Source organism: Strongylocentrotus purpuratus, unplaced genomic scaffold, assembly GCF_000002235.5.
Source record: "Strongylocentrotus purpuratus isolate Spur 01 unplaced genomic scaffold, Spur_5.0 spur5_scaffold_21, whole genome shotgun sequence".
Taxonomy (NCBI): Eukaryota; Metazoa; Echinodermata; class Echinoidea; order Camarodonta; family Strongylocentrotidae; genus Strongylocentrotus; species Strongylocentrotus purpuratus.
The window spans coordinates 38,728,382-38,740,230 of NW_022145607.1; the positions used below are offsets into that span (position 1 = coordinate 38,728,382).

At 36.3% G+C, this 11,849-nt stretch overlaps 1 protein-coding gene across 1 annotated transcript in view; it reads left to right on the top strand.

Moving 5' to 3' along the window:
* The window catches only part of LOC756698 (S-adenosylmethionine decarboxylase proenzyme), a 29,684-nt gene extending 17,835 nt beyond the window's left edge, over positions 1–11,849 (top strand). Inside the window, exons 7-12 of the mRNA XM_030994741.1 lie at positions 2,243–2,297; positions 3,587–3,667; positions 6,888–6,980; positions 7,669–7,743; positions 9,421–9,501; positions 11,180–11,849. Coding sequence (XP_030850601.1) covers positions 2,243–2,297; positions 3,587–3,667; positions 6,888–6,980; positions 7,669–7,743; positions 9,421–9,501; positions 11,180–11,317 — 523 coding nt within the window. The 3' untranslated portion in view covers positions 11,318–11,849. The remainder of the gene's footprint in view (positions 1–2,242; positions 2,298–3,586; positions 3,668–6,887; positions 6,981–7,668; positions 7,744–9,420; positions 9,502–11,179) is intronic.

Genomic DNA, 11,849 nt, shown 5'->3' on the forward strand with positions numbered 1-11,849 from the left:
ATGTTGTGTCTGAGACTCTTCACACCCAAATGGGATGTTGCAATACCATGGTTCACGCTCCTTTGGTAGACCCTGCTTGTGTTTTTACCAGAAACATGAGCATATCAGATTTATTATAGACTCTTTTTTAACTCTGTCAGGACAAGATTTATTTTTAGTGCTAAATTGATCAAAGATTGTCCTTCAAATTGGCAGTAACATCATTTTTCTTTGATTGCTACATCTGACCATGAAATACATTGGCCCGTATTCTGAAGTCGTGTCTAACTCCTGTTTAACTAAACAGTTGTCTAAGTCTTGTCTAAGTCCTGTCTTACTTTAGACACAAAGTCGTGTCTAACTTTTTTGGTATTCTGAAGTCGTGTTTAAATAAAGTTGAACACGAAGTCTTGTCTAAGTCCTGTTTAACTTTAGACAACTGCGAGGGGTTGTTTAAGTCCTGTTTAAGGGCGCGATTCTGCTGCTTTTCAACGTCGACGGTACACTCTACTTGCTGACCCGAACTTGCGGGGGAGAACGATGGTACGTGCATTCTCTAAAATTTCAAATACGTTTTGCAGGATTTTTTCTCGTGTAGCCTAATTTTTTTTCTCGATAATATTAACTATTCTTATCTACTGGTGACATCTTGGAAATTCCATAATCTATAATAAACTAACCATTCTGTTGGAGAAGTTTATTTTCTGGTTCTTCCGAGCACTGAGGCACTGATAAGTAGTGTGTTTGTCAATCTCATTGTACAGTACGTGTACTACGTACGTACGTACACAAAGTACATGCAGTCTAGTCATTACGTCACGATCACATCACCATGGTACCAGCACGCGCACAGCTAGCTGTGCGCGTTAATTTATTTATGCGGTGCGCGCACGCATGCCCATTGGGTCTTTCGTCATAATTAACGCCTACTGGGCATGCGCAGAAGTCGTGACTAAGAGTTAAACACGACTTGCGCAGAACTTAAACAGTTGTTTAGTTAAACAGCACTTAGACAGGACTTAAACAGTTGTTTAGTTAGACGAGACTTAGACACGACTTCAGAATACGAAATTTAGTTAGACAGGACTTAGACACGACCTCGCGTCTAAGTCCTGTCTAAGTCGTGTCTAACTAAACAGTTGTTTAACTTTAGACGTGGCTAAGTTAGACACGACTTCAGAATACGGGCCATTGTCAAGAATGTTGTCAAACAGTTGAATATTTTTCAATTTTGATTAAAAAACTATACATCTGTCAACACATTGCCAATTTAAGAATTTTAAAGCTTACTTTACTTTCCTTTTTACAATTCAGAACATCAAACGTAATCAGTGGCGTACGCAGGATTTTTTCAAGGGGGGGGGGTTTTAAAATCGGGCCCAAAATTTCGCAACGACTCAGGAAAATTTGAAAATCGCGCCGGCCAAAAAGTCGCTCAGTGGGCGGGGGGGGGGGGGGGGGGGGGGGTAAGCGGACACTTTTTTTTTTTTGGGAGTCCAAAAAAAATCTCAACGACTCTGGCTGGCTCAGCCAGCCAAAAAGTCGCTCGGGGGGGGGGGGGGGGGGGGGGGGGGTAAGAGGACACTTTTTTTGGGGGGGGGGTCTCGAAATTTGAAAATCTGACATTTTGTTCCGTTGGGGGGGGGGGATAAGGTAACCTTTTTTAAGTCAGCCATTGGCATAATTTTTTTTTTTTTTATTACAAAAAAAACAAAAAACAAAAAATCAAAAGGGGGGGGGGGGTTCACAAAAATCATACACAAAACATACACATAAAAAAAGTCAAGGGGGGGTTTACCCCCACCCCCCCCCCCCCCCCCCCCCCCCCCCCCCCCCCCCCCCCCCCCTGCGTACGCGCCTGAACGTAATATAGTCATGAAACATAAATGGATGCAGTTTGTGCACAAGTTCCTTAGGGCTCTGAATCAAAAGTTATTGAGCCAAAGGCCCAAAACACAAAATGTGGAATGACTGACGCAAAAAGGTCAATGAGGGATGAAGTGGGACAACTTTCACTGCCATACATGAAACCCATGTTGGAGGATGTTTAATATACTGACCTTCTCTGTTGTTCTTCATCTATGAGTCTCATTTGTCAATATAACCAGAGTCCATCCATCTTCATCTGCTTTGCCACAGAAATCACCAGCTCTCATGGGTACATTGATATGTCTGGTTGGCTAAACAGTAGACATTTCATACAAATATATGTCGTAGTAATTTTCATGAATTATTTGTTACTGTTTTTATTTCTACTCCTCAGGTACCTCTACACATTGGATGATACCAGCATCGAGCAACCAGATCAGACCTTGGAAATATCCTTTCATAGCAAACAAAATATGAAGCCTTCCAGGGGGGTGTTTCACAAAGACTAAGACCGACTTTAAGTTGGACTTGAACTATGGCAGGCTGTTGATAACACTGGTTCCTCTAACCATTCCTGGGGGTGTTTCATAAAGCTGTATTTAAAGTTACGCATGACTTTACAAACGACTTGTATATGAAGTGCCAGATAGATGCCCAAAGTCTTTTTCTGATATTTTCAATAATCTCAATTAAATTATGGCAAAAAATATACTTTGCATTAAAAATGTTTGTTATCATAAGAATGTTTATCTACACTGTACATCTGCACAGTTCAACTTAAGTTGATGTATTTTATAATGATTGAGCATCCCATCTGGCTTTTCATATACAAGTTGTCCGTAAAGTCATGCGTAACTTCATGAACAGCTTTATGAAACACCCCCCAGGCATTGGTTTCTCAATGGATGTACAAATCATGGTCGCAAATCTACAAAATTTACATTTACATGGTTTATTATTGAAGGAAAAAATATTATCTAAATATCATAATTGAGAGACCAATGGTGAGAGCAACCAGTTACATGAATGGCCTGCTATAGTTGAAGTCCAACTTAAGTCGATCTTAGTCTTTGTGAAACACTATCCAGGTCATCACCGTTTAATTAGTGAATGTCCATAAGGGTCTCCACATCAACCATCATCCTAGTTAAAACTCTCAGTGTAACCGTTCAGAGGAAACATGAATTCTGTTACGTAATAGAAATGCCTGTTTGTGTCATCTTTGTATGTGTCATCTTTGTATGTTGTTCATGTTTAAATATGCATACAAACTTTCAATCTTACATAACAGAAGGTGAACAAGCTGTTGTGCAAAAATTAGTGTACTTTAAAGTATTTCATGAACATTATTTTTCTTAGAAAAATGAAAAGTGATCATGAAAGACAGTGGGGTGAATGGCTGAACAAGATAAATGTTGGGAAACAGAGAATGGTCAACAGATTAAAATTATAGATAGATATCTAAATGATACATTATTTGATTGATTACCAGTAATAATATGTTTTATTTTAATTGAAAAATATTAGGAAAATAAGAAAAAGAATGGTTCTCAAGTTGGGATTTCTATTTTCTATTTGATAATCATTGGTCAGCTCTCTGTGTTTGCCTACAAACTGGCTCAGAGTTACATCTTTTGGATGGTGACGTTAATGGTCAGTCCCCAGACGTAAATAATGGTATCTGATTGAAACACGTCTGTAACAAAAAAAATTAGAGTTTCCTTGACCTTTGGCCTACATGCTAATGACTGACCTAGACGATGAGGTCATGGCCCACTTTCAGAACACCACTGGACGCAAGTCAGAGGATGTCACCAAGGTAAGACAATTGGAGTTAGAGGGGAATGGCACGAGCTTACCAGGGACATGGCATGGTTTAACAATGTTAAATCTGAGATGTATGGCTCAACGTGTTATCAGTGTCTGTGAATGGTGTAATATTGAAGCCGTAACAAAAAATCGCTTCAAAATAATCATAAAGTGCCTCAAAGAAATAAAAATCTTTGAGTGCCTGGTTTTACCATACCGTATTTGCCGGCAATAAGGCCGCACCGCCGTATAGGCCGCACCCCCAACTTTGACATTTCAAAGAGGGAAAAAAAAAAAAAAAAAAGAAACAGACAAAAAAAACTAATCATAATTTTCTCGAAAACACTATTTTTTTTTTACAAACTGATACCAAATTCATCCATATTCTTATAATTTACCGGAAGTTTAGCTAAAAAAGTGATCGCAGGCAGATTTGGTGTCCGATATACCCCTACCACAATGTACGGTGTAATGCGAAACTGCATGAAATGGAAAAACAAAATGGCGACTTCGGATGGATGTTCGCGGCAGCTCCGTTAGACTGTCCCTTCCTTTACCTTTGCAATGCATTGGCACGAACTTAGATCAAGATCTATCGGCAAATGTTGTGTTAGGACGTTTATTTTTGTCTTCATGTTAACAATGCAAGATAAAATTGTCGGTAAGATGTTTTGAAATGTCCTGTACCATAGTGGTATTGTTATTTTACCCTTTCTAGTCCCATACATGCAAATTCGTCTTGGTTTTGACTTTCGTTTTTTTTTTTTTTTTTACTCTTTCGTCGTAAAGGCCGCACCCCGACTTTTTAATATTTTCTCTTCCAAAAATACTGCGGCCTTTACGCCGGCAAATATGGTACTCATTTTCCCCAATAAACTGTATTGTTAGGAAAATTCCAAATTTGGTTTTGAGTTCCAACCATAAATATCTTGATAATCAGACAGGCGATCGGCTTGTGAAAATCATGGGGTTCCTCACTGACCTAAAGATTTATAAATATCATTGCAGCATGAGCTATATCCAGGATTTTGTTTCAGAGTCTGAGACAAAGTCACCGGATCCCTTTAACCCTATGTTAACTGGGGGGGGGGGGGGTCAATTTGACCCCCCCCTGTAGAAATTTCGCGACTACTCCAAAACCGTGGCAGATATAAAATTTTCCTTTCATGACTTTTTACTTTCGAGTCTTACGCATCTTTTAAAACAATTTTTTCGAAAATCGGACCTACGGTTACAAGGTCACGTGACCTTTTGTCTTTGCATGTCAGCCCGAAAATCGCTCATTTTCGTGATTTGTGTACAAAACATATGTAAAAGTCATTTTTCCTAAAAATAGATAAAACATTGGTTATTCAGTCTTGTTTAAAGTTCAGATGTTTGTTTAGGGGTCAAAATAGTTGAATTGTAGTTATAAATGAAATAAAACAACAAAAACAATAAAATACATAAGTTAAAAAAACAATGAAATACATAAGAAATTATAAAAACAAGAGATAACATAAGGAATAACCTGGCTCTTCCAATTGTTTGTGTTGTATTATTATTCCAAATGGTCTAATAAATATATGTAGTGAAAAAGAATACTTAGATATGAATAAACTATGATTTATGGGCAGAAATGTGAATTGTATGACCTTATTTGCATAAATTACCATAAATATGCAAATGAGTGAATTTTTCAAAAATTTGAAATTACCATATTATTCTATACACTTCTCTTGACATGCATGCAAATTTTCGCGGCGATCGGCGGTGAAACGGCCGAGATTTTAGGGGGGGGGGGGGTCAAATTGACCCCCCCCCCCCAGTAAAAACCTGGTCTGAAATAGCCCAGTTAAAATAGGGTTAATGGAAATGCCATTAATGGGTGTACTAGTCTACACACAGCGATCCTGTAGGTCAATCAAGAAATACCCCCTTTTTCTCTCGGGAGAGTATGAGGATGATGCAAATGTCAGATAATGACTTTACCATAAGGCCATGTAAAATTGATTACATGTTGATCGTCCGGATTTTTTGAAAAAGAGGAGGAGGGTTTACCATGTTATTTGATATTTGATATTTCAAAATGGCCGCTCAAAATGGCCGCTCGGTACATTTTCCCTGACAGTCGAGGCTATTTTTTTTCAAGATGGCGGCCGACAATTTTTTTTTTTTTAAATCAGAAATAGACCTCTAGGTCTAGAGCCATTTTAGCAGTGTTTTTCATGTTTTTTTTCTTTCAAAAAAAAAAAATAACAAAAAAAAAACAAACAAAAAAATAACAAAAAAAAAATAACAAAAATAACAAATAACAAAAAATAGGAGGCGGCCCCAAAAAGGAAGTGGGCGGGGACGATCAACATGAAATCAATTTTACATGGCCTAAGGAGTTTAAACAGAGCTCTATTAAGCCTATTTGTCATACAACTGAAGGCATATTTTTTTCTTTTCAACCTGTAAATGAATTGCAACTGAGTTCAACAAAGTTCCTATGCATATTTACTTAGCTCTGCATTTAAGATTTTAAAATGTGAAGCATAGCATATACTGATGTCATTATTCAATTTTTTTTAATCCAGAGTTTACCCCAGGATATCTGGATGAGGCTTTAGGTCAATGGGGCGATTCTACACCCTCCAATTTATTGTAAATAGAATTTTCTTATTATTTAAATCAATCAATGGCATCATAAGAAAGCTATTTTGGACCGACATGATTGTCGCAGTAATCATGAGTTACTGGCAGATGTCTGTCTAAACACGAGGGTGAAATGTTTACATATTTACATGCGTTTGTATGAACTGGCTGCAGGTTCTGCTAATAAATTTCAATATGTAGCGCCAAATTATTGAATATTTGTACAGTGTTTGGTTTATTTTATTTACCTTATGCTTTTTGATCGTTATCATGAATAAATGCTACCATTCCATTTTTGTTCTGCAGTATTTGACCGGCTATTTTGTTTCTTTTCTCCTCTTGTCTTTTTCTCTCTCCCTCTCACCTTCTCCCCTGTTTAATCTTTCTCTCTCTCTCTTTCTCTTCGTCATCTCTGTCTTGCACATTCTCTCTCTCTCTCTCTCTTACACTCATTCTGCTCGCTCTTTCTTCTCTCTTGATCCACTCATATTTTTCTCTCTATCTTTCTCTCTATCTCTCTCTCTTGTCCTCTCTGTCTTGCTAATTCTCTCTTTCTCTCTCTCTATCCTGGTATACCATTTTCTCTCTCTCTCTCTCTCATGAAAACACAGGAGAGTGGTATAGCTGATCTTGTGCCTGATTGTAAGATAGACGGCTTTGTCTTTGAGCCGTGTGGTTACTCCATGAATGGATTGCTGAAGGATGTAAGTACAGCTACAATTACTGACAGAGAATGGCCTTGGATGTCTATGATATCAAGGTCTAGGTTCATGTCTTTGACAGTTTACAGTTTGGTACAGCTTTCCCTTGCTGACACATAATTTTGTGGGCAGGCCTTGTATAATTAAAACAACAACAACAAACAAACACATTAAAAAAAGGATGTTGGAGGATAAAATGTTTGATGTAACACATCAGTCTAGCAAAAGTTGCCAGGTCTTAAATTTTAATATTTTTAGGGCACGGCCACTTTTCTGTAGGGCACATTCCTATATTACAGCACAAATAGGAAGAATTGGAAAGGGCACACAAAATCTCCAAGGCCAGTCAGAGGGGCATTGAGGCCAGTCAAAAGGTCATCCACGGCCATGGCCTTGGTGGCCTTGGATTAATTTGAGCCCTAAGTTGCTATGTTATTGTTCATGAAAAGTAAAAATATGACTTTAGAGAAGACATTTTGAGGATACATTGAATGTAATGCATTGAATGATGTTCATGAACATCCTAAAAAAGTAAAAAGCCTTGCTGACACAGTTACTTTGTTGGACTAATTGTGTATTTGAGGTAAGGGGGATGTCAAACATATATGTACCTGTGTTAGTGGATATGTATTGGATATGCATACAATGAAAAACAAATCAACCATCATTTTTCTTTATTTTCCACCCTCAGGATGGCTATGTCACTATCCATGTTACACCAGAGAAGGAGTTCTCTTACGTCAGCTTTGAGACAAATGCTTCCATGGTAAATTAGTATTTTTTTTACCTTTGTTTCTGTTAAAAACAATAAGCCATGCATCGGTTTTGACTGTTTTGACTCTTCTCTGGGCCACCCCAGATATCAGGAAGACCACACTTTTGGATGTAAACGAACTTACAGGACTATAATCTTGACTTAAAACAGTTTTGTTACATTTAATAATTTCGGCATAATATATCTTCCATTGATGCCAACTTCGTGATAGAGGTAACTGTTATTTGTGGAAGAAAATTGTAGGCCTTTGTAGTTCACAACGCGTTATCCAACACACTTATTTGGGCGAGATTTGCCATCTATTCCACTACAAAGCTTAAGCTGGTATGCAGTTCATTCAACTCTTTGCTCATTTTACCTGACTAATGTTAATTCATGTAATATCTAAATCCCTGTCCTCATATTTAGAAGTGTTATGTCTTTGTTTAAGTCGCTCAATCATGTGGAACAATGTATGTAGATAGGGCAAAGATACATGTCTCGTACAGGTTAAAGGAAACCAAAACCTTCATACTAAGTTACTTTTATTGTAAAGTTTAAGATATTTGAAAAATATCAGTGAAAATTTGAACAAAATCGGCAAGGAATAAGGAAGTAAGAGCTTTTTGAAATTACTAGTCACTAGAGGGCGGTATTCAATTTGATGACATCATATGTGGACAACTCTCCATGCCTTTTGTACATCAAATTTCATGTTTTTACTTCTTTCTTGTGATTGAGATAATGTACTCCCTGAAAGCAAGATATAGAATGCAAAATGATATTCTACATCACATGTTATGAAGTCGGATCAAGAACACTAATAAATACGAAGAAAACAACAAAAAAATTGTGAAATTTTATGTACAAAAGGCATGAAGAGTTGTTCACGGATGATGTCATCAAATTGAATACCGCCCTCTAGTGACTAGTCATTTCAAAAAGCTCTAACTTTCTTATTCCTTGCCTGATTTTGTTCAAATTTTCACTGATTTTATTCAAATCTTTTAAACTCTACAATAAAAGTAACTTAGTATGAAGGTTTTGGTTTCCTTTAAACTTCTCACATCTCCCCTGTCTCACTCTCTCTCTCTCTCTCTCTCTTCTTCTTCTTCTAATTTCTGAAGTGTACAGCTTTGTTTTTGTGTCTTGTTTTGTCCTGTCATGTCTTGTTTTGTCCTGTCCTGTCATGTTTTGTTTATCTTGTCCTGTTATGAATTGTATTGTCATGTCTTGACTTATCTTATTATGTCAGTTTCCTGTCCTTAGTGTCCCGTTTTGTAAAACTGTTCTTTTTGTATAATTTGATTATTTAAATACTTTAAAAGGTTTTATGAAACTATGTTATTATATTATATCTATTTTACTGTGATTGTTAAGACAATTTAAAATGATTTATGAAAATAATGTTCATTTATTTATTGGGAACCTACATAAACAAGCTATGCTTTCCAGTAGGTTCCTGTTTCATTTTATAACTTTTAACTTTGTAAACTATGTTCTTTAATGTGCAAATAATTGATGAAATGAAATAAAATCAATCAATCAATCAGTCAACTGCAAAGAAATGTGGCTACATTACAAAAAAAAATGGAATGGATTGGATAGAATAACTTTCATGTAACCATTTTGTTCTTACCTCGGCAATCAGAATTGTAATAGGATTTTGTTTTGAATGTTACTTTCCAGGAGGATTACAGTAGCCTTGTAGATCGGATCCTCTCCACCTTCAGACCCGGCAAGTTTGTCATGACTCTCTTCACCAATGAGGTAATTACTTTGTTAGTTTTACTAAGAAAGCATGTGTATGCTTGTAAGTAAGCAACCATTGGACGAACAGCTTAAGTCCTCTCCAAGGGAATGGTAATGAGGATTAATTCCTTACCAAAGGGCACTAGGGCATTGACTTTGTTTCCAACCTGGGGCCTCCGGGTTACGAGACCACTGCTCTACAGCTGAGCCATCACGCCTCCATTGTTCAGACTTATTTCTCAATTTTGTATTCATTTTCATCTATTCATATTTGATTGTTATACGAATCTTGAATTCAAACCATACAGAGATTCTTTTTCATATTTGTCATAGCAGAATTACTTAAACAGAATATTATCAAGTGTGATATCCAAATTGTTTAATGCAGAATAATTTCCTTTTAATGAAATTCTTTTATGAATTTCCCTAACAAAGAATCAAGTTCATATTTCAAAAAAACTTTGCTTTTAACTTTGTACATTGACAAAATTGTGTATGCATTACTTGTTAATTTCCTTGACCTTGGACTATATAGGACGTTTCGATTGAGAGGAATATTACCTCTTTTAGTTTATCAAGCTCCTACTTGGTGCCCCTCTGGCTCTGAGCACACAATATACAAAAGGAAGTGGGCATTTATTGATTATTCAATCCATAATATTCAGAGCAATACCTAAATCACATTGCCTAATGGATTTCCATTATCTTACACCCTCTAACAACTGATAATAAGGTAAGACGTAAAATATATCAACGTGCCTTAATTTTGTTTGGACGTGTACAGATATGTATGCATTAGTGACACAGAAATGGCCTGAATTATAACCTCAAATGTGATTTCTCAGTTTTTGTTTTCTGACCAGTAACCTGGCAACGGGAAAAATAAATATGAACGTGTACATATATTAATATCTATAAATGCATTTTTTTTTTTTTAAATGGCCTAAATATGACTCCGTATATGATTCCTCAGTTTCATTTTCTGACCAGTATTCTGGCAAGGAAAAACCCAAGGAAAGATAAATGATATTCACTTCAAAGTTGTTTATTATACATTTTGTGTGTGTGTGTATACATTTAATTTTTTTTTAATAGCCCTACTAAGTACTTTCTAAAAGCTTTTGAAAGTAGATTTGTCATGAGAAAGAGTGGGTTCGTATCCCTGAAAGTCAAATTAAATTTTCTATAATTATTGTAGTAATAAAAGTCATGAGTTAAAAGGAGAAATGCCATAAAGACGAGAAAAAAATTGCTGTTATAACAAAAGCCTTGTTTTTCATCCATTGATTAATAGCTTCTGAAAGTAAATTTTCCTTCAAAGTGTTGTCAAATCAAATTAAATTCCCTGGGAGTCAAATTAAATTCTTTGGAAAAAAAAAGTGTATTGATGAGGTCATGAATTTGAATCATTTATTGAGTTGCAAGGATATAGATTATAGACTATAGATTTTGAACAATAATAACTTATTTTTCTCTCTTCTCCTTCCCTCTCTCCCCTCTCTGTTAAACCCACCCTCTAATCCTCTCTCCCATCCGACTCTCTCATTCTCTGTCTCTCTGTCTGTATTTCTGTCTGTCTCTCTTTCTGTGTCTGTCTGTCTCTCCGTCTCTCTCTCTCTCTCTCTCTCTCTCTCTCTCTCTGTTTGTCTCTCTTTCACTCTGTCACTCTTTCTCTCCACATTCTGTCTGGACACAGCAAGCAGCCTGCCGGTCAAGTCGTGACACCCTCAAAGAGACTTTGCTTGACCGCTACACCCGTCATGATCGCCAGTACTCAGAGTTCAAGAACTACGACCTGACCTTTGGTCACTATGTCAGAGACAAGAAGAGGTAAAAGTTAGGCCGCCAAATTTTCCTAAAATTGATCAATTTGACTTTATTTGTTATTATATGAAAGATATTGTAATCATGTTATATTTTTTTCCTGCTATGAGGGAATATAATTCTTAAAAATTTCTGTTGGTTCTGTTTGTTGTAATTAATTTTCACTGCTTTTTGGTACAATGTAAACCTTCAACATTTATATAATACTTTGGTAGCTTAGCGAAATGTAGCGGCATGAAAAGACATGTCTGGAATGTAAAAGACCTATAACAGTTAGCGATGATTAAAGATGAAAATTTCTTTCTAGACATCTCTGAATGAAAGCTTCTAGGTAAAATCAAGCGTTACTGAAATATTTTGCTAGCTCCATATCCTATTGTGATTTTCCATCTATGTGATAAAATGATGATATTCAACAACATGCATTTTTTTGTGCCACTATGTTTCGCTAATCTATCATATGAATTTGCAGTGGAGGTATTATCTTCTTGATTTTCATCTTTCATGCTTTACATAATTGGAATGAAATTACATTTTTTTTT